This window comes from Microtus oregoni, unplaced genomic scaffold, assembly GCF_018167655.1.
Source record: "Microtus oregoni isolate MIOR12 unplaced genomic scaffold, Mior012 000008F_ref0000371, whole genome shotgun sequence".
NCBI classification, from domain to species: domain Eukaryota; kingdom Metazoa; phylum Chordata; class Mammalia; order Rodentia; family Cricetidae; genus Microtus; species Microtus oregoni.
This window is the reverse complement of record NW_024543067.1, coordinates 47,465,194-47,485,771: the sequence shown is the minus strand read 5'-3', so window position 1 is coordinate 47,485,771 and position 20,578 is coordinate 47,465,194. Positions and strand designations below refer to the sequence as shown.

Here is a 20,578-nt window from a genome sequence, read left to right as displayed (position 1 = left end):
CCTTGACTCAGTAGGTCAAAGCCTTCTATCCATGTTGGCCCAAACCAAGACAGAACCATCTTTTGACACAGTTTAGAAGTCAGGACTACGCCCCTTTTTCATCTCTCTTTAAGTATCTGTCCCATCTGTTAACTGTGTATAAAAGAAATACCTGTGCTGGAGAGATGGCTCAGAGGTTAAGAGCCTGACTATTCTTCCAAAGGTCCTGAGTTCAGTTTCCAGCATCCACATGATGGCTCACAACCATCTGTAATGAGATCTGGCGCCCTCTTCTGGCCTGCAGGAATACATGCAGACAGAACACTGTATACATAATAAAAGTTTTAAGAAAGAAAAAAAAAAGAAATACCCCATACACCACCCCCCCCCCCCCAAAAAAAAGCCTAAAGCCAGGCATGTGGTTTATACTGAGTCCAGCACTTAGGAAACAGAGGCAGGATTGTCTGCATTACCTAGTGAGTTCTAGAACAGCCTGGGCTATAAGTGTAAAACCCTCCATCCCCCCATTCCCACACATACACTAATTAGTGATTTGTTGATATTTGGGTTTTTTTCTTTTTTCCTTTTTTGTTTTGTTTTGGTTTTGAGAAAGGGGCTCTATTCAGACAAAGCTGGTCTCAAGCTCACAGAAAGGATTACACTGTATTTGCTTGTTTTTTTGTTGTTTTAGGTTTTGTTTGTTTGTTTTTGAGAGAGGGGGTTCTATTCAGATGAAGCTGGTCTCAGAGATCTGCCTGCCTCTGCTTCCTGAGCTGGGATTAAAGACGTGCGCCACCCACCCTTTTCATCATATATTAAGCATAGAATCCAGGGCAAGCTTCTTAACCTCTCTCAGTGATTCAGTGTCCTTCTCTGTGACGTGGTGGTTCTACTGCCTACTGTAGATTGTCATGGAGATTTTGAGTCAATAGATTGGCTAGGGTTGTAGCCCAGCAGTTGAGTGTTTGTATAGAGTTGAGTTTATCCCCAGCTCTGAAAAGAAATGAACACAAACCATCCACCCCCGAGAGCTATGTCTGTCAAGCTATTTTTTGAAGAGATTTATTGTTATCATTATTTCTTATCTATAAATATGTGTGAGCAAATGCCATGAGTATGCAGAGGCCAGAAGGGGGTCCCAGATGCCCTGGAGCTGCAGTTATGGGCAGTTGTGAGGTGTCCAACATGGGTGCTGGGAATGGAACTTAGGTTCTCTGGGAGACCAACAGGTGCTTTTAATCACTGAGCTGTCTCTCCAGTCCCCTTTTGACGTGTTCTTAATAAGAAAATATTAAGAAGGCAAACACAGGCAGATAGCTGAGTTCTAAGTAGCTAAAGCTACATAGTGAGAACTTTTCTTAAAACAAACAGAATAATCTCTAGCTTTGTCAGCGACTGTCAGGTGGGCCAAGCTGGGTGTGCACAAGCCCATGCTGGAGCAATGAGAAAGACACAGTCCAGTGTAGTGGGCTTTCAACTGAGGCTCTGTGCTTCTTCGGGCTCAATTAAAGCATCCAGACTGGCTCTGAGGCCAAGTAAGGTCATGTTGTATGCAGAGTTCGCGTGTAATGTAGTGGCCACAAATACCCTTATGGTAAACCTGCCCATCATGGTGCTAACCCATTGGAGTTTGCCTGAAGCCTGTTGCCAAGGAGATAGCTGAGCAGCACTGGGGTACTCTGAGGGTCCCAAACTCTTATTGGGTTGGAGAAGACCCCACAGACAAGTTCTTTGTTGTTAGGTTCACTGGGCCATTTAATGAATCTCAAAACTCCAGGGAGCCCCAGGTCAGTCCATAGCTCACGGAGCTTCCCAGACTGATAATGCAGCCTTGGAAAGGACTACAAATCCCAAAATACTACTGATGGTTTGCACTCTACAGATCGTAGGAGGCACAGGATGCTCCAGCTGCACTGTAGCCGCTAACATAAGGAATGCTGATTAAATTTATACCTGATAAATAATTCAGAACAATAAAATAATTAAATTTTAGCTTGGCATGTACCGCCAGCACTCAGAAGACTAAGGCAGAAGGCTAAGAATTTGTGGCTAGCCTAGGCACTACACAGTGAGACCTGTTTCCCAAGAGTCTTACTCTGTAGCCTAGGATAGCCTTGAACCCTCAGCCTCCCGTTGCTGTGGCTTCAGATCCGTGCTACTATGCCTCTATTTTTGAAAACCTTTTGACCCTGCCCTTGCTCTTCTGTGCTCGAGTGTAGGGTTAGAAATGAGGTCCCCGGGCCTCTCTGATCAGAAGCTAAACTGTGGTGAAAGGTCTGTCACTAACTCCATTTCTCTGCCTTGCAGGCTGTGTGGCACCTACCCTCCCTCCTACAACCTGACTTTCCTCTCCTCCCAGAACGTCTTCCTTGTCACGCTGATAACCAACACCGACCGGCGGCATCCCGGCTTTGAGGCCACTTTCTTCCAGCTGCCTAAGATGAGCAGTAAGGATGGGCAGGGCCAACGGTGGGCATGCTATCAAATTGTAGAGAGGTACAGGCCTTAGAGGGTCTCCTGAACCCAGGAAGATGGCAGACTGGGCCTTCATGGGGACAGGCTGAAAGCTGAGACCAAAGGGCATTTTGCTAGCCACCCAGGTCAGGGACCGTTCTTTTTATTTTTTATTTGACAGGGTCTCAGTGTGTAGCCCTAGCTGTCCCAGAACTCACTATGTAGACCAAGCTGCCTTAAGCTCAGAGATCGGCCTGACTCTGCCCCCCAAGTTGGGATTAAAGGCGAGTGCCACCACGCCCAGCTAAGGAACCACTTGTAAAAGTAGTTGGCTTTGAGCACTTTGCCAAAGTCCAGTGTCCTGTTTGTAGACAGGTGGCACGGGGCTTGAGTTCTAGACTGTACAGCTCTTCCCTCACCCCCTGACTGGGGATCTTTAACTTCCCCACTTTCTCCTGCCTTTCTTCTCAGACTGTGGAGGCTCCTTGAATGAAGTCCAAGGAACATTTAGCAGCCCCTACTATCCAGGCCACTACCCACCCAACATGGACTGCACATGGAATATCAAGGTAGGATGTGTGTGTGTGTCGGGGGGGGGGGGGGGTGTTGAGTGCATCAGGACAGAACTTGAGGATGAGCAGGAGGGAGACAATGGCTCCTTCAGTAACCCAAAGAGCCACATTCATGAGCCCCACAAGACTGGGCCAACAGTCCAAGGAGCCGCTTGCTGCAGACTGGCCACACTCAGACTTACGTCCTAGGTAACTGCCGAGAGAACATGGCCACTTATTTGTCTTTTCTGTGTGTCAGCCTGCTTCTGGGTAAACTGAGGCTGAGTGTCTGTCTGTGAGGTGTTGTCATGATGACGCCATGAGTGTGTGAAATAGAGCAAGTAAGAGGGGCTTTTAGGTGTCTTTCACTTCCTCCCTGTTGGAAGTCTTCCCTTAAAGATTTTGAGACACTGTGCTACTTATTTAAAGTAATAAAATACAAATTCCCATTCACACATTTGTGGTTTTGATTTCCAAGTTTCAATTACTTATGGTCAATCACAATCTAAAAATGTTAAATGGAAAATTCCAGAAATAAGTAATTCGTGCATTCTACATTGCTCATCATTCTGAGGAACACGGTGACATCTTTGGCAGTCCTAGTCCATCCACATGGGTGAGAATAGCCACTCTGTCCAGGGTGCCCAGGCTGTATGTGCTACTTGCCCGTTAATTACTTAATAACCTTCCTGGTTATCACGCTGGCCGTTGTGTATCATAGTGCTTGCGTTCAAAGAACTCTTACTTACTTAATAATGGCCCCCAAATGCTGGCTCTTTGGCTACACCGCAGGGAAAAGATATAAAGTACCACAGGTGAGTGTCTGATTTCATGAGAATAGTGAAGAAGCCATTATGTTGACGTTCTTCAGACTTGTGGATTATGTTAGAGAAATAAGCCAGGCACAAGGAAGACAAGGGTCACATGACCATGCTCGTCTGTGGAATCCCTAAAAGTTCTTAGAAACTGAGAACATGGGAGAGAACAGGGAGGAGAAGCTGACTGGTGGGGGTGATGTTTGGTTAGAGGGCAGCCGGGCACTCCGATGTAAGGATTATGTAGTATTAATGTATATCAATTTTATGTTTTATGTATCCATTAAAATAAATCTTAAAACCTAAAAACCAAAAAACAAAAAGGGCGAACCCATATCTAAGAGGAAAAATCATAGTGTGTGGGGTTCATATACTACCCTGCTCCATTGCCCTCCCATGGACATCCTTTGGGTTAAGAAACAGCAAAAGAGGGGGCTGGAGAGATGGCTCAGAGGTTAAGAGCGTTGCCTGCTCTTCCAAAGGTCCTGAGTTCAATTCCCAGCAACCACATGGTGGCTCACAACCATCTGTAGTGGGGTCTGGTGCCCTCTTCTGGCCGTTGGGCATACACACAGACAGACTATTATATATATATAATAAATAAATAAATAAATATTAAAAAAAAAAAGAAACAGCAAAAGAAGCCAGGGTCTCCAAAGCATCTCTCTGTCCAGGTGCCTAACAACCGGAACGTGAAGGTGCGCTTCAATCTCTTCTATCTGGTGGACCCCAACGTACCACTGGGCACCTGTCCCAAGGACTACGTAGAGATCAACGGGGAGAGGTGAGCCCCAGAGGGGGCAGTCATCACCCTAGGGTCGGGAGGGCTGGGTTCCAGCATCCCCCGTTGTCTGGTTGCCCCAATCATCCTCAGCCTCATACTTGCCCTCTAGGTACTGTGGTCAGAAGTCCAAGTTCGTTGTCAGCAGCAACAGCAGCAAGATGACAGTCCGCTTCCACTCTGATCAGTCCTACACAGACACCGGCTTCCTCGCCGAGTACCTGTCCTACGACTCCAACAACCGTGAGTGGATGCAGTGACTGGCGCAGGAAGTCCTCTGTCCTGCGCTGTGCGTCCTCTGAGAGAGCACAGCATCCCATGCATCTCCCAGCAGCTTTACGGGGAAAACATGTCTGTTTCTTTAAAAGGCTGGACCGGGGGTGATGCCCTGTGTTAGAAGAGCTTGCTAAGCAAGCACCTGCGAGGCCCTGGGTTCGAGCCCCGGCATGAAAACAAGGAAAGAATGAGAGCTAGTATCCTGTGCTTCTCAGATCTGCTCCCCATAGCGCAGCAAAGGAAGGCCTAGGACTCTCCTTCCCGACCCCCTGGGTCCGGCCTCTTTGGTTCAGCATCACAGTGACTTTTGAGAATCTGTACTTCTCTTGGGAACCTACTAGCACTTTTAGGATTAATCTTTAATTTTGAAACACTAGAAAATACAATTGTCTGTGTGAACAGCAATCCGTTGGCATACATAGTACAGGTTTGAGTGTCCCATACCTAGAATACTTGGGACTAGAAGTGTGGTGGGTTTCAGCCCTAACATTTTTGTGTATATACACAGTGAGGTATCTTCGGAAGGGGACCCAAGTCTAGACTTGGAATTTGGTAGTTCAGGTAGTAGAGTGCTTGCTGCATAGCACGAGAACCTGGGTTTGATCCCCAACACCTGTACACCAAGCTGGATTGTGTAGCCATACCTCAGAGCCGGGGAGGCAGACATGGGAGCCCGCTGGCCAGCCGCTGTAGCTAAACTGATGATGCTTTGGGTTCAGTGAGAAGGCCTGAGTTAAAAAACAAAAACAAAAAGTGGAAAGCGATTGAGGAAGACACATGATTTTAACTTCTGGCTTTGTGTGCACAGATATAGATGTGCACCTTGGACACATGGATATGTACACACACATACATAAAAGTGAAGTTTGTTTCTCCTGGACCTCATTACACAGCACAACAGCACATCTGTGTTCTGACTGGTCACATGAGGTCAGGCATGTGGCTTTCCCCTATGGCGTTATGTAAGCTCTCAAAAAAATTCTGCCTCCTTCTGGGCTTTGGTGTTTTGGCTGAGGGATGTTCAACCTGTAACTTTTAATTTTGACCCTGAATCATGGAGTAACCCTTTCGAAGGCATTTTAAGTACTTAAATTCACCTTTGATTTAAGATGTAACTGCAGGGGCTAGAGAGATGGCTTAGGGATTAACAGCATCTATTACTCTTGCAGAGGATCTGGGTTTGGTTCCCAGCACCCATAGAGTGGTTGGTTCACAACCATCTGTTAACTCTGGGTCCAGAGGCCATGATGCCCTCTTCTGGTCTCCATGGGCACTGCATGCATGTGGTGCATAGACATACATCCAGGCAAAACACTCCCACAGATAAAATAAAAATAAATAAACCAAAGAAAGAAAGAAAAAAAGAAAGGAAGGAAGGAAGGAAGGAAGAAAGAAAGAAAGAAAGAAAGAAAAAGACAAAAAGCAACACAACGACATCGTTTACAAGAATCTTACTAGGTGGCAGATACCTTGTATCTGTGTGCTTGTGACGAAAGTGTGTGTGTGTGTGTGTGTGTGTGTGTGTGTGTGTGCGCGTGCGCGCGAGGGCAGTGATAACAGACTTCCCACAGTTCTGTCCTCCCTCAAGGAGCAATTGTCAGACCTCTCCCTGTTTCAGGAACACTGAACTTCAGATCACGTGTTAGCATGAAGGACTGGTGTTGTTTTCATTTGGCTAGGATGCACACCCCATGGACCCACTGCCCTGTAACCCCACAGGCAGTTTGTGATGTCAGAGGACTCTGCCAGGGACACACAGGGGGGGATAGTGGACGGCTCTCCACACAGCTGGCCGCTCTCCCCCATGGCTATGCTCAGTGCAGTCCATGGTCAGTGCCAACCGCCTGCTGCCCATTCTGGCTGCTGATTTAAGAGCTCCCGTTGTCAGATTTGGGCCTCTGTAGTTGGAGGATGTTCATTCGTTTCCTGGCTGCTCAGACTCGAAATAATCACACAGAAATTTTGTTATTTAAAACACTGCTTGGCCAATCACTTAAGCACATTGCTAGCTCGCTCTTACATCTTAAATTAAGCCATTTCTATTCATCTGTGTATCGCCATGTGGCTGTGACTTACTTGCAAGGTTTCGGCAGGCTCCGGCAGAGGCATCTGTCTCCTGTGGTGGCTACATGGCGTCTCTCTTACTCCGCCTACTCTCTCTTTACTCTGTTTAGTCATTGGCTAAAAGCAGCTTTATCCTTTAACCAATAAAAGCCACACATATACAGAAGGACTTCCCACACCAGGTCTCAGTGTCCCTCTGCTTGCAGGCTGAGTTCTCAGTGGGGCTGTGAGGTGGCTACTAGGGAGAGAGGGGACAACCATGGACTTCAGGCCTTTTTCTTCCCTACAGCGTGCCCAGGGATGTTCATGTGTAACACCGGACGGTGCATCCACAGAAACCTGCGCTGTGACGGCTGGGCAGATTGCCCAGACTACAGTGACGAGAACAATTGCCGTAAGTCCTGCCCTGTCCCCTCCTGCCTCTTCCTACTGTCTCATCCCCTTTTCTTGTCCAGTGGCCTGACCTTTTCCTGCCCTGGTTCTGTCTTGTCAGTTTTGTGGCCTTGTTTGCTGTCCACCCTGGCAGAAAGACACAAGGCAGTGTGACCCCGTTCTCACTGCTGTATCCTCCCCACCCCCCGCCATGGGAGACCGAGGCAGGCAGGCAGGCGAGTGTCTGTCAGCATCAACCGCTGGTGGTGCAGAGCAGCTCGCCGCTGTTCAGATGGGACAGCATCTCTGGCAGCTGTGACTGCCCAGGCTACTGCTGGGGGCTTCCAGCTGATTCTTCTGCTCCCATCCAGGATGCAACACCACCAGCCAGTTCATATGCAAGAACAAGTTCTGCAAGCCCCGCTTCTGGGTGTGTGACGGCGTCAACGACTGTGGGGACGGCAGCGATGAGGAGGGGTGCAGTAAGTGCCCCAGGAGGGGGCTGCTGTGGATCCCACTGCCTGCCTGGCCCAATGAGCCAGGACACGCCAGCAGTTGCTAAGGACCTCTGCCTTTCTAGGTTGCCCTGCTGAGACTTTCAAGTGTTCCAGCGGCAAGTGTGTCCCTCAGAGCCAGAAGTGCAATGGCAAGGACGACTGTGGCGATGGGTCTGATGAAGCCTCGTGTGACAGTGGTGAGGCCCGGCCCCAGCTGGCTGGGGGGGGGGGGGGGGGGAATTTTCTTAAGTCCCACACTGGAATGCAAAAATGTTGTTTTGTTTTTTCTCTTTTGGCTGTTTTGTGGGAACATCACCCAGATCCCAAATAAATCACACAGGTTGTCTTGTTGTTTCTTATAAATGCCCTGGCTTAGCTTGGCTTTTCTTACCCTAAATTATCCCATCTACCTTTTGCCCCTGGGCTTTCTCCTTTTCTTACTTCTGTATTCTTACTCTCACTCCTACTCTGTGGCCGGCTGGCTGCCTGGCCCCTTCTTTTCTTTCCCTTAATCTCTCTTGCCCTTTTCTTCTCCTCCTATTTATTCTTTCTGCCTGCCAGCCCCGCCTATCCTGTCTCCTGCCTTGCTACTTACTGCCCTTTCAGCTCTTTATTTAAACCATCAGGTGTTTCAGACAGGCAAAGTAACACAGCTTCACAGAGTTAAATAAATGCAGCATAAAAGAACGCAACACATCTTTGCATCATTAAAACAAATGTTGCACAGCATAAACAAATGAAACACATCTTAAAATACATTCTTCTCACTGAAGTTGCACCCCAACGTAGTAGCTAGTATCAGGCTCTATGGAGTGCACCCAGAGTTTGTAAACTTAAGTTTTCTGTGTATTAAGTCTGGGAAGAATTTCCCAGAAGGTGGAGAACCTGTAGCTGGTCTGAAAGGACAGTGGACATGGGTGTGATAAATGGGGCCCACTAGGGTGAGGGGTGCAAGATGGAAGTGCCACCTGGGGTTTTACTGCCAAAAGATCGATTACCCTGTGCTGTGTCCTCTCCCATAAACAGTGAATGTCGTCGCCTGCACCAAATATACCTACCGTTGCCAGAATGGGCTCTGTTTGAACAAGGGCAACCCTGAGTGTGACGGCAAGAGGGACTGTAGTGATGGCTCTGACGAGAAGAACTGTGGTAAGCAGGGCAGCTGCATGTGGTGCCGGGGTGCTTGCTGTGCAAAGTAGGCACCTGGGAAAAGGCCCAGGGGCGGAGATCCTGCCAGAACCTCACTCCCCCAGCCCAGTGCCCACTGTGCAACTTGGCATAAGCACACCGTCCCATGGGAAGCCAACAAGCATGTCAGCGCCTCCCAAACACAGCTGGCATACTGGCCGCTCCAAAGGTAGATAGCCATGGGTGAGTGGCTCGAGGGAGGAAGAGCCCAGCTGCCCGAGCACAAGACAGGGCTTTGTTTTCACCTGTGCATCCCTTAAGCTACAGCCTGTGAGCCCTAGAAGAGCTGGCTGGGTTGCCTTTCCCCGTGCACTGTGCTCTGAGCTGGGGGCAGCACTGGGCATGGAAATCTAGGCAAGCGACACCACACCGAGCCTGAGCAAAGTGACTGGTGTCTGGAGTCTTGATGCACTTGTGCAGTGCAGCACTTGATGGGGAGGACGGAGGAGCCGTGAGGCTTCGCACCCTTCTGCTCTGGTGTTGCTGCGCATGCCCCGGGGAGATTCCTGTGCCGAGGAGTCTCCTTGTGCGCAGCGAATGTCCCTTTCATGCTCAGCGACTTCACTTTGGTTCTCTGTCCCCTCTCCAGACTGTGGGCTGCGATCGTTTACCAAACAGGCCCGGGTGGTTGGTGGCACAGATGCAGACGAGGGCGAGTGGCCCTGGCAGGTGAGCCTCCACGCCCAGGGCCAGGGCCACTTGTGTGGGGCCTCGCTCATCTCTCCCAACTGGCTGGTCTCTGCAGCTCATTGCTTTATGGATGACAGAAATTTCAAGTAAGTATCCAGGCGTGCAGTAAGGCCTCCTATGTGCCAGGGTGAGCTGGCACCAGGGCAGGGGGATGGAGGAGTGGCAGGTACCCCAGGAACAGTCCTAAGAAAATTTAACATTTTTATGTGTGTGTGGGGGGGGGGGCGTGTTGCAAACGGGTCTTTCTACATAGCCCTGACAGTCCTGGGACTCACTATATAGGCTAGGCTAGCCTCGAACTCACAGAAATCCACCTGTCTCTGCCTCCTAAGTGTTGGGATTAAAGGCGTGCGCCATCACCGCCAGGCAAGGCAGGAGTATCTTAAAGTCAAGGTTATGTTTGGTTACAGTGACTTAAAGTTCCAGGCCAGCCTGTGATACATGAGACCCTGTCTCAAAAAAAAAAAAAAAAAAAAAAAAATTAAAAGAATAAAAGGATTGATCTAGTCAGCTTCCATTAGTGTTGGTACTTGGGAAATACGTGTGAATAAGATTTGTTCCGTGTATTTCACAGGCTGGCTAGGACAGAGGGTAAAATATGCATACGTGCTTGTGTGCACCCACATACACACATGTATAGGCACACACATGCAGCGGAAGCTGTGCCAGAAACAGGTATGGGCTTCCTTGGGCCCTGGTTCTGTTTGGACCTCCTGAGAGGTCCAGGTGGGTCTGAGTGGAGTGGTGGAGCTGTGGTGTTCGTCTGCTGGGCCAGCCGGTTCAGACGCCTGGGAAGAGGGAGTCCCGTGCAGGGAGGCTGGGCTGGTGGGGTGAAGTTTCCCCTTCCTTGCCCATTTCCCTATTCAATTTTGCCTCCCGGTCTTTCCCTATGTGCTCCATATCTTCTCGCCCCCAGCCCCCACTCCGCAAGCTTTGGCTGGCAAAGCTGTAGTTGAGTTGGAGGTTGCTTCCTTCCCTCCTACCTCCCGTGCAGTCCTTGTCACCACCCTGTCCTCTGTGGGATGCTGTAGTTGGTTTTTACGTCTCACCCCACGTACACGCTGAACTTGACATTGGCTCTAGGGCCATTCTTGGACTATCATAGACATCCGCAAACGATTGAAAAATGGGTGGATGGATACACCATTGGGGTAGAGGAAGAGTGGGAGGCCACATTAGAAAGTGGAAGGCCTTGGGCTGGAGAGATGGCTCACTGGTGAAAGGGGATGTACTGTCTAGAGGACGTGAGTCCTTGAGCATCCAAATCAGGCGCTTTACAGCTGCCTATGATGCCAGGTCCAGGGGGACCCAAGACCTTTTACTATGCTTAATAAAGTCTCTGGTTTAGGGTTAAGCCCAAGTAAGAGGGCTTCCCTCTGCCTCCTGGTCCTCAGCAGCTGCTTAGGGCTTTGTTTATGGTGGGGAGCCCACAGAAGGCTTCCCGGGCACTCATACCCTCCCACAGATGTGTGACCGCTCTCCCGCCTTTATGCCAGGTACTCAGACGCCTCAAAGTGGACAGCCTTCCTGGGTCTGCTGGACCAGAGCAAGCGCAGCTCCTCTGGGGTGCAGGAGCACAAGATCAAACGCATCATCACCCACCCGTCCTTCAATGACTTTACCTTTGACTATGACATCGCCTTGCTGGAGCTCGAGAAGCCCGCAGAGTACAGCACCGTCGTGCGACCCATCTGCCTGCCCGACACGACCCACGTCTTCCCTGCGGGCAAGGCCATCTGGGTCACAGGCTGGGGGCTCACCCAAGAAGGAGGTGAGCGTCCGCTAAGCCAGGCCAGGGCTTGCAGAGAGCCTTAGGCCTTCTGCTTACACACTTGCAGCTCCTTGGTGTCTAGCCTTGACTGCACAGAGTTCAGCCTGTGGATGACTCAACCTCCTGGTGCCTGTCAGGATGATGCTGTTGGGGGTAGAAAGGAATAGGAAATTCTTAGTAAAAGGTGTAGAATTTGCAGGCTGGGCTCTTAATTAAAGCCTCGACTCTGCACCGAACAGAGTTGCTCAATCTAGAAACTATGGTTACTCACCTGCAAAGACATGCTAAGTGTGACTGAGGGGTGGGCGCTATCTTTGACTTAGACAAGCCTTTGAGCTGGGCCTGCAACATTACCCATTGTGGGGCCTTTGTGCCCTGTGGAGGGAAGGCAGTTTGTAGGGAAACTTTGGATTGAAAAACTCCATTATTACAAGACCAGTCTAGTACATTGTGACTTACAGACAGTCACGAAGGCATTTTGTGGCATTTTTGGTGTTCCTCCTTTCTACCCATGCCTTTCCTTGGAGCATGACCTGCCAGCAGCAATGTCACTGTGCTGTCTGTCACTGTGCATGGCTGCACAGTACCCTTCCATGTGCTATTAGCTACCTGCCCATCTATCTGCCGGCTGCAGGCACTTGGGCTATTTCCAAGCCCTGCTTGTAGACTTGAGCGGTGGGGAACATCTCCACTAAGTTTCCCCTGTGCAGGGTGGCTTCTCCGGGGAACTACCTGTCTCAGTCTGTCCTGGCTTACTGTCTTTCCAGGCACTGGAGCACTGGTCCTGCAGAAGGGCGAGATCCGCGTCATCAACCAGACCACCTGTGAGGGCCTCTTGCCACAGCAGATCACCCCACGGATGATGTGTGTGGGTTTCCTCAGCGGGGGTGTAGACTCCTGTCAGGTGCGTGAAGAGGCCAAGCTGGAGGAGTAGGGACCTAGAAAGGCTGGAGCTGGGGAAAGGCCAGGCCGGGAGGGGAAGGGCCACGCAGAGGGTGATGGGAAAGGCAGAGAAAAGAGGGGCCTAACTAGGCTGCAGCTAGGGAGAGGTGGGGTCAAGCCTGGGCAGGGGAGAGCAGGAGTCAAGAGGGCAAGCCGAGGGGTCAACTGGGCATGGGAGGGGCCAGTTTGGTGGAGGCCGCTCCTGAGAGTTTGGGCAACGGCCTCATGCAGAGAATCTGTTTTCACTTAGGGTGACTCTGGTGGCCCCTTGTCCAGCGTGGAGAAAGAAGGACGAATGTTCCAGGCTGGTGTGGTGAGCTGGGGTGAAGGCTGCGCTCAGAGGAACAAGCCAGGCGTGTACACGAGGCTCCCTGTACTTCGGGACTGGATCAAAGATCAGACAGGGGTGTAGAAGCATGGATGATCTGCCAGAACATCCACAGGGATGACCCACGTGCACACCTGGAGAGAGGCCAGGACCATGGAGGACATTGAATCTGTGGCCTTGGCCCCACAACCCAGGCTGTGAGCTGGATCCCAGGACTCAGGGTTTTTCCTTGGCTCCCAAGTGGGGCCAGGAGTTGAGCAGAGAACTTCAGTGCCCGTGGCTCGGCTGAGGGCAAGGATTTGATGGCAGCCTTCCACTCTTGTCCTGAGCTGGGTGAAGATGACCTTTGCCTGGATACCTGACTCTAAAGGGGCAACGATCACTGAGCCCCTGGGAGCCCTGAGGGTGGAGGGGCTGAGGTCCCCTAGGGTCACTCTCTTCAGGAAACCCTACCCCCAGGGACCCCGGAAAAAAAGTGGAACCTAAGATTGGAATTGCGTTGCTGGCTCCAGGGGTGGGTATTTGTTAATAAAACATTTTATTTCTTTTTAGGTAACTTGTTTTTCTTGCCATAGTGGGCTCCCCCCCCCTTCTAGGAAGGGTTCCCCTTGCACAAAATGGAATGAAATTTCCTTTAGCATAAACTGTGTGGTGTCATACTGGGTGCAGACCACAGTGCCTTGCCGTCCCTAGGCCAGAGGTTATCTCTGTCCTCGGTTGTAGCAGGTGCTCACTTAGATGCCAGGGCCTGACTCCCTGACTGCGACAGTCAGGAGGGAGTTTCAGGGAGAGGCATCATGTGGAGAGAGGGCACTGTGGTTGCCCACGCCTGGCCCTACCAGGGGTGGGGGATGCTGGTGGTGACAAGTCAGAGGAAGAGGACGGTGCAAAGGGTTGTAGGTTTACATTCAGTGCAGAGGTGGTCATATATGCTGAGTGTGTGCATATATGCGTGCATGGGGCGTGCATGGACTGGCTGTCGGCATGGGTTGGATGGAAGATGGGTACCAGTTGAGGGATGATGATGATGTTGCATTGCAGACGGGTACCTAGACCTCCTGGCCATCCCTCCTGTGTCTTTATAAAATGTTCTCTCCCTGATCGGAGTGTCCCAGGGTAGATCTGGGGAGAGGTTAGATCTCTCTCTCTCTCTCTCTCTCTCTCTCTCTCTCTCTCTCTCTCTCTCTTTCTCCCCCTCCCTCCCTCCCCCCTCCCTCCCTCTCTCCTTCCCTCCCCCCCTTTCTTGTTTTTATTTGTTTTTCAAGACAGTGTTTCTCTGTGTAATAGTCCTGGCTGTCCTGGAACTTGCTTTGTAAACCAGGCCACCCTCGAACTCATAAAGGTCTGAGTAGTGGGATTAAAGCCTTAGAAGGCTCCCGAAGCCCTGTATGGGTGAGGCTGGGGAAAAGGAGTGGCCTCCAGTGGACTTAGCAGGGACTGTGCTAGTGTCAAGAGGGAAGACGTCATTCTTTGCCTATCATCTACTCCGGCTCACACGCCTCAAGCTCCGGATGGTGCTATCACTGCTGGACTTTGTTCTGGGTGAGTTTAGTTAACAAAAGGGAAGAGAGTTATCGTCTGTGCGGGGTCTCTGGTTTTAGCCTGAGTATTTTCTGGGAAGATTCACCAGGTAAATAACATTCCTTTTGGGGGCTGGAGAGATGGCTCAGTGGTTAAGAGCAGTGCCTGCTCTTCCAAAGGTCCTGAGTTCAATTCCCAGCAACCACATGGTGGCTCACAACCATCTGTAATGAGGTCTGGCGCCCTCTTCTGGCCTGTAGGCATACAGACAGAACATTGTATACATAATAAATAAATAAATATTAAAAAAAAATAACATTCCTTTTCTCCTGACATGTTGCTCCTTCCTGGTGGTGTGGGACAGAAGGACGCAGCCAGGCTCTATGTTAAGTGAGGGGTTGCACGGCACATATGTGAGCTGATTCCATGCGTATGTGCATAGCCAGCTCACACATGCTATTTCAGGGAGGCTGGTGCAGACTGGGCCACCCACATAGCATCTCAATGTCCAGCAGAGCTGCCATCCACAGCACGGACTCATTCCCTGACAGTAAACACTCAGGCGGGGCTGCCTGAAAACTTCTTGGGAAAGACATTCTGCTCTACCCCACTGTTCCAGGTTAATGTAGGCCCCACCCTCTATTTTCTGCCTGGGAACTCGTTAGCCTTGGGGGCCACTTCTTTCTTTCCAGGACCCTGGAGGTGGAGACCAGGCCTGTAGTCTTGGATAGTGGATCTCCAAGAGTGGTCCTTAGGCAGGAGCTTTAAGAGCCTGGGGCGTTCGTAGGTAGAACTTCGCACAGGGCTCCTGAGATCTCATTCTGGAGGTGCAGGCAGTAGCGGCTCACTCTGGAGATCTCCTGAGGGTTACCAACACAAGTTGGAGATGGAGAAGCAGTGTCAGTAGGGGTTGTTACTCTGAGGTTGCCACGGAGGGCTCCGTATGACATCCTGAGCAAGGTCTGCTGAGGTATTCTTGATCCCAAAGTATTAGCAGAATCCTTGGAACGGCATTTAATCCCTAGGAACTCCACCAGATGTTGATGCTTCCAAAACTGATTATGGAGACTGGCAAGTGGTTCAGTGTGTGAAAGGGCTTGCCGCCAAGCTTGGCGACCTGAATTCTGGCCCTAGGATCCACATGGTGAAGGAAAGAGCTGACTCTCAATTGCCCTTTGTACTCTGCCCACACTCTGGCAGACACACAAAGAAATGTACTAAAACAATAAATAAAATAAAATTGTATATAAATCAAGGTTATGAAGTCAAGTCTGGCTATTCTATTGACAGATTAAAATAGGCTAAGGACCCATAGCCAGGAGGAACTCAGAGTCATCACTGAGAGGGACAAGTCACTAGTACCACCAGAGTCAGGGGACACCAGAGGCGCCACTGCACTGTGGAGCACTCGGCAACACCGCTCTGCAGTGGTATTGGGCATTGATTGGCCCATCTTAGCTTTACTGAGGCAGGTCAGGGGGACTCATGGCCAAGACTGTTTTGTACACATTTGCATTTTCAATTCACAAACTCAGCTCCAAGCATGTGACAGAAATTTCAATTTAATTAGGACAGGCTGCAATAGCCGTAGCCAGGGTCCATTGTGCGGGGCATGGGATGAATAATGCGTTCGGAGACCACTCACTGCCGCCGTTGCAGCTTGGGGCGAAGGTGCTGAAAGCTGGAGAGCCCTCTACTCCACCCCAGGCAGCCAGGCACGGCTGTCTCCCCTATGCCTGCAAAGTGCTGAGCTCCTTGCCTAGACGGGCCGTCACTGGGTTCCATGCTCCACGCTGGCCTTTACACAGAGCTCTATATACTTCAGTTTGCTCCGTGCATTCTGTAGCTTGCTTTGCATCCTGTGCCGTTCTCTGGGCAGCCTGACATGGAGTTAAAGGATGATGGGGATGGGGGAGCTGGAAGAAGTGGTCACGACAGGTGAGATGTGGTGTGTAACATCTAGCCTCTCGGCTTCTGCCCCACTGCATAGATGAAGGCACCTTAAGAGCTGGTGATGTAGCTGGGTCTGAGAGGACGAGGCAGCGGTGGCAGCAGTGCCAGGCTGAGAGCCTCCCTGCTCGCAGATAACCCGTGTGCAGCTGGGCTTCCTGGAGATAGCTCGGTGTTGAAACTGGCCACACGAGCTCAGCACACGCCATGGAGTCTTCCCCTGGCTGACCGTCTTCTGTTGGGGATCTCAAAGCCATTCATCTTTTGGTCCTCCCAAACTGCCTGGCATCTCTGTTATTTTAGCCACTTATCAAAATCTCAGAAGTTCATGAACACACTCAGGTCCTGTGTGCTGCATCTACAAGAACTCCGGCCTCCATCAAGGTTCTGCAGGAGACAGTGAAATAGGTTAGGGAGTGTCAAATCCTATAGCTAGGGGACTCCCGATTCAGAGCCACTGGGCAGGACAGGCTGCAAAGGGGTTATTCAGGTTTCAGTCCACATGGTGGCAGTGTTGCGCTGCCATAGGCGCGAGAGTCCCTCACAAGGTGGGGCCAGATTATATCTTTTTTTTTTTTGTTTTTATTTTTTTTTATTTTTTTATTTTTTTGTTTTTCGAGACAGGGTTTCTCTGTGGCTTTGGAGCCTGTCCTGGAACTAGCTCTGTAGACCAGGCTGGTCTCGAACTCACAGAGATCCGCCTGCCTCTGCCTCCCGAGGGCTGGGTTTAACGGCGTGTGCCACCATCGCCCGGCTCCTTTATTATATCTTAAGAAGAAATATAACTTAAGAAGAAATTCTTCTCTCATGCATTGCATTCTGACTGCAATGTAAGAGCAGACCGCCCAGGGATGTCAAATGAACGTGGCACAACAAATTTCAATTAGGCTGGACGAGGCAACCCAATAAGAGGAAACGGGTCCCAAAAGAAGGCGAAAGAGTCAGACACCCCTTCCCCCCCCTCTCACTGTTAGGAGTCCCACAAGAACATCAAGCTACAAAATCATAACATAAGCAAAGGACGTAGTACAGACCCGCACAGGCTCGTGATGGTCACTTTAGTCTCTGTAAGCACCTATGAGCCTGGTTTAGTTGATTCTGTGGACTGTGTTTTCCTGGTGCCCTTGACCCGAATGGACCTTCTGGGTTCTTTTCTTTTGGTTTTTCAAGGCAGGGTTTGTCTTTGTAACAGCCCTGGCTGTCCTAGTATTCGCTCTGTAGACCTAACTGGCGGCCTTGAACTCACAGAGATCCAACTGCCCCTGCCCCAGTGCTGGGATTAAAGGTGTGCACTACCACACCTTGTGGTCTCTAATTATACTTCAGTGCAGTAGAATTGGCTCCTGTCTCAGGGTTAGCAGCCAAGAAGAGCCCCAGCCCAAAGCATTTCTCAGTCAGTTCTCCAGCCCTTGGTCTGCAGGCAGGACCCACTGGCCCTCAGCATTAGACTCTAGCGAGCTCATCACCATGCAGGCTCAAGAGATGTTGTGGGAGGGCAGTCATGGCCTCGTGTCAAGTGGTATGTCTCTAGGTAACAAGCAGGGGTAAAGAAGTATCCCATAAGAAACAACAGGTACCTGTCACAGCTCACCTTGGACCCCACAACACATGGGCATGTCTGTGCCAATTCTTTACTGTCTGCAAATGAGCTGGCTGTGTTGCATAACGAACAAACCTAAGTCTATAAAATAGTCTAGTTCCCTAGGAGAAAACAAACTTTTGGAGGAATGTATTATGTGTGTGCGTGCACAACACACACACACACACACACACACACACACACACACACACACACGTAGAGAGAGGGGACAGAGAGAGAGGGGAAAGAGAGAGAGAGAGTCTCCAAAGCAACATACAAGGTACCTATGGGTTCTAAATCAATGCTACGTGAATGAATGATATGTGGAGTCTGTGTGTTGCCCACCCCATGACCACACGTAAGGGAAATGGTTCTTCCAACTGGTGAACCTTAGGCAGTGGATTTTCTTGGGGCTGTAAAATGACAGGAGAATCCAGAAGTGGTCTATTATGGGATTTCCTCAATCCTCACAAAAGTCGTATGTCATCCCCATCTTACAGAGAAATCCAGGGGACCAGGACTTTAGATGACTTCCCGAAGCCCACACAGAGAAAAATGGACGTGGGATCTGAACCCTGGTGATGCAGCCCCAGGGCCTGTACTCAGAAGCCCTACACACTATCGATGGTGCTGATAAAATGTCCCCTCTAGCATGCTCTTGGTATGTTTGAGTACTGCCACTGTTCCACGAAGAAGGAAACTGTAACATAGAGAGAAGATGGCTCATACTCTTTAGTACAAAAGTCTTCTAAAGGATTTAATTTGGGGCCCTCTTTTTTCCTGTATGCCAGAGAAGCTGCCTCAGGGTAGCTGGGAGGTGAGGTCCAGCATTTGGGAACTATTTTTCCAGGCATGACTGCCCCTGGGCTAAGCCAGAAGGCTTGTTTTCTAGGCTGGGGCTTGCTCTAGGCCAGTCACACACATCCCTTCCTCTGGCTTTGCCAGCCCAGTAGAATAGGGGTCCAGCTACTAACAGTCAATAGCTTTGTAGCCACCTCAATTTGCCAAGTAAGGATATTTTGTGGGGAGTGGAATGAACAGATATCTCAGGCCAGGCCACTGGAGTGGGGTTCCTTTGGGTGGCAATCAGCAACGGAGTCTGGAAAGTCTGGGAAGCTACCCAAGAACACTGGGCATTTCTCACCTGGTTTTAGATCTTGGAATTGTCTAAAGGCTGGACCAAGCTGCTCTTCCACAGAGGGACAAACATGGCTCTCGTAGGTGCAGGGGCGGCATACACGGGTGCTTGCAAACCCACTACCAGCAAGTGCCAGTGACAGCCATAGCCCAGCTCTGCTCTGAGATGACTCCTTTGAGCTTGTGACAGAGACAGTAGAAAGAGGGACATAAGAAGCAAGCAGCCCCGCTGCACACAGAATGATGTTCCAACATCTTGCCCCAAATAGATGTGTATGTCACACTAATGGCAACTGGGTAGAGAGAACCAAATGGAGACACCTAACTCAGGGTTTCAGTGAGCCTTGTCCCGCTCCCCACCTCTCCATTCTAGTCTGATCACCCCACGCCTGCAGCTGTATGAACACTTGCCTCCCTTCATTTCCTAAAAAGCCAGTATTTCCAGGCGTAGGTGGACAGGCTCCTCCATTGTCTGTCTGTTCCATTGTCTCAGTATCTTTCAGCAGGATGCCCTGTTTTCCTGGAGTGTGAGCTCAACTTTCCCTCCCTCTTAACTCATGTGATTCCCCTCCACAATGCCTTTGCCTTCACCTTGGAGGTTATCATAGCTTCCCCTGCCACTCCCGTGATCCAGAATAGATCATCTCCACGCCAGCTTTCTGCTACTCCATATGGTCCTGCTTAACGCAACAGGGAAATTCTTCAGTTCTGGCCTAGCCAACACTCCAAGAACATGGTGTGCAGGGGTGGGGGCAATGAGAAGAGTAGGCCCTCCAAGGGAGGGCAGAGGTCCCCTCAAACAGGAGTACATTCAGAGGCTAGCTCTTAGAGGGCCATAGCTAGACAGTCTACAAGACATCATGGGAATACAGATTTAGTCCAGGAAAAAAATAAAATGTTTGAACGCTGTAACTATAGCAAAACAGAAAGAAACACCAAACTAATCATATAAGCCATGGCAGAGGAGGAAAGAATTTGTTCATGAACTCAGCATGATGCCAGCTCTGAATGGGACTGAGGGTATTTGATATAGGATGACTTCTTCAAGTCAGTGGGCAACTTAAAACATCAAACTTGATGGTAACTGCCCTTATGGGCTAAGCTATCTTACGGGTTGTATGCAAGACTTTTACCAAACCCTTCAGATCTTCAGTGTCAAATATTTCCTGGGATAACTGCTGAGGCCACCCTTTTAGAAGAGGAGAACACGATCCTCCACCTGGAGGGGGGGAAGGAAAGGGCCTTAAACCTAAGATCCCTGGGGCCAGCCTCCTGGAAAGACTGGAATGACTTAAGTTAGGAGAGCAGACAAGCTTCTTGGATGAAGAATCACTGTTTCCACTCTGCACACCTGCCCTTGTCAAATGGGATTAGGGTCCCTCTGTGTCACCTGCTGAGTGTTAGAGATGGACAAGGCCTGAGCTTATCTGCTCAACGGTGTAAGTGACCGGCACAACCAGTGGCATGTGCCGATGGCCTTGTCCACAGCGCCTGCTTCCCTCTCCACACAGCCACTAAAATGGACCGATCATTGTCACCAAGTGGGCGCAGCAGGCCCAGAGATGCCCTGTAAATGCCCCGCTCCATGTTTCTCAGTAATGGGGAGGGGTGGAGAATTCTATAGCTGCCCGGGGAAAGAGGAGTTCGGTTCCTTTCTGGAGCCAAGGCCCTGTCCACCTGGAA

General features: G+C 50.3%; 1 protein-coding gene across 2 annotated transcripts in view; it reads left to right on the top strand.

Moving 5' to 3' along the window:
- Nucleotides 1-13,259, top strand: part of St14 (ST14 transmembrane serine protease matriptase) — a 38,942-nt gene extending 25,683 nt beyond the window's left edge. For both annotated transcript variants that reach the window (XM_041657778.1, XM_041657779.1), the window contains exons 8-19: nucleotides 2,287-2,426; nucleotides 2,905-3,002; nucleotides 4,474-4,583; nucleotides 4,693-4,823; nucleotides 7,210-7,314; nucleotides 7,664-7,774; nucleotides 7,873-7,986; nucleotides 8,816-8,938; nucleotides 9,567-9,753; nucleotides 11,164-11,438; nucleotides 12,206-12,342; nucleotides 12,631-13,259. In XM_041657778.1, coding sequence (XP_041513712.1) covers nucleotides 2,287-2,426; nucleotides 2,905-3,002; nucleotides 4,474-4,583; nucleotides 4,693-4,823; nucleotides 7,210-7,314; nucleotides 7,664-7,774; nucleotides 7,873-7,986; nucleotides 8,816-8,938; nucleotides 9,567-9,753; nucleotides 11,164-11,438; nucleotides 12,206-12,342; nucleotides 12,631-12,792 — 1,693 coding nt within the window. In that variant the 3' untranslated portion in view covers nucleotides 12,793-13,259. The remainder of the gene's footprint in view (nucleotides 1-2,286; nucleotides 2,427-2,904; nucleotides 3,003-4,473; nucleotides 4,584-4,692; nucleotides 4,824-7,209; nucleotides 7,315-7,663; nucleotides 7,775-7,872; nucleotides 7,987-8,815; nucleotides 8,939-9,566; nucleotides 9,754-11,163; nucleotides 11,439-12,205; nucleotides 12,343-12,630) is intronic.
- The last annotated feature ends 7,319 nt before the right edge of the window (nucleotides 13,260-20,578 follow it).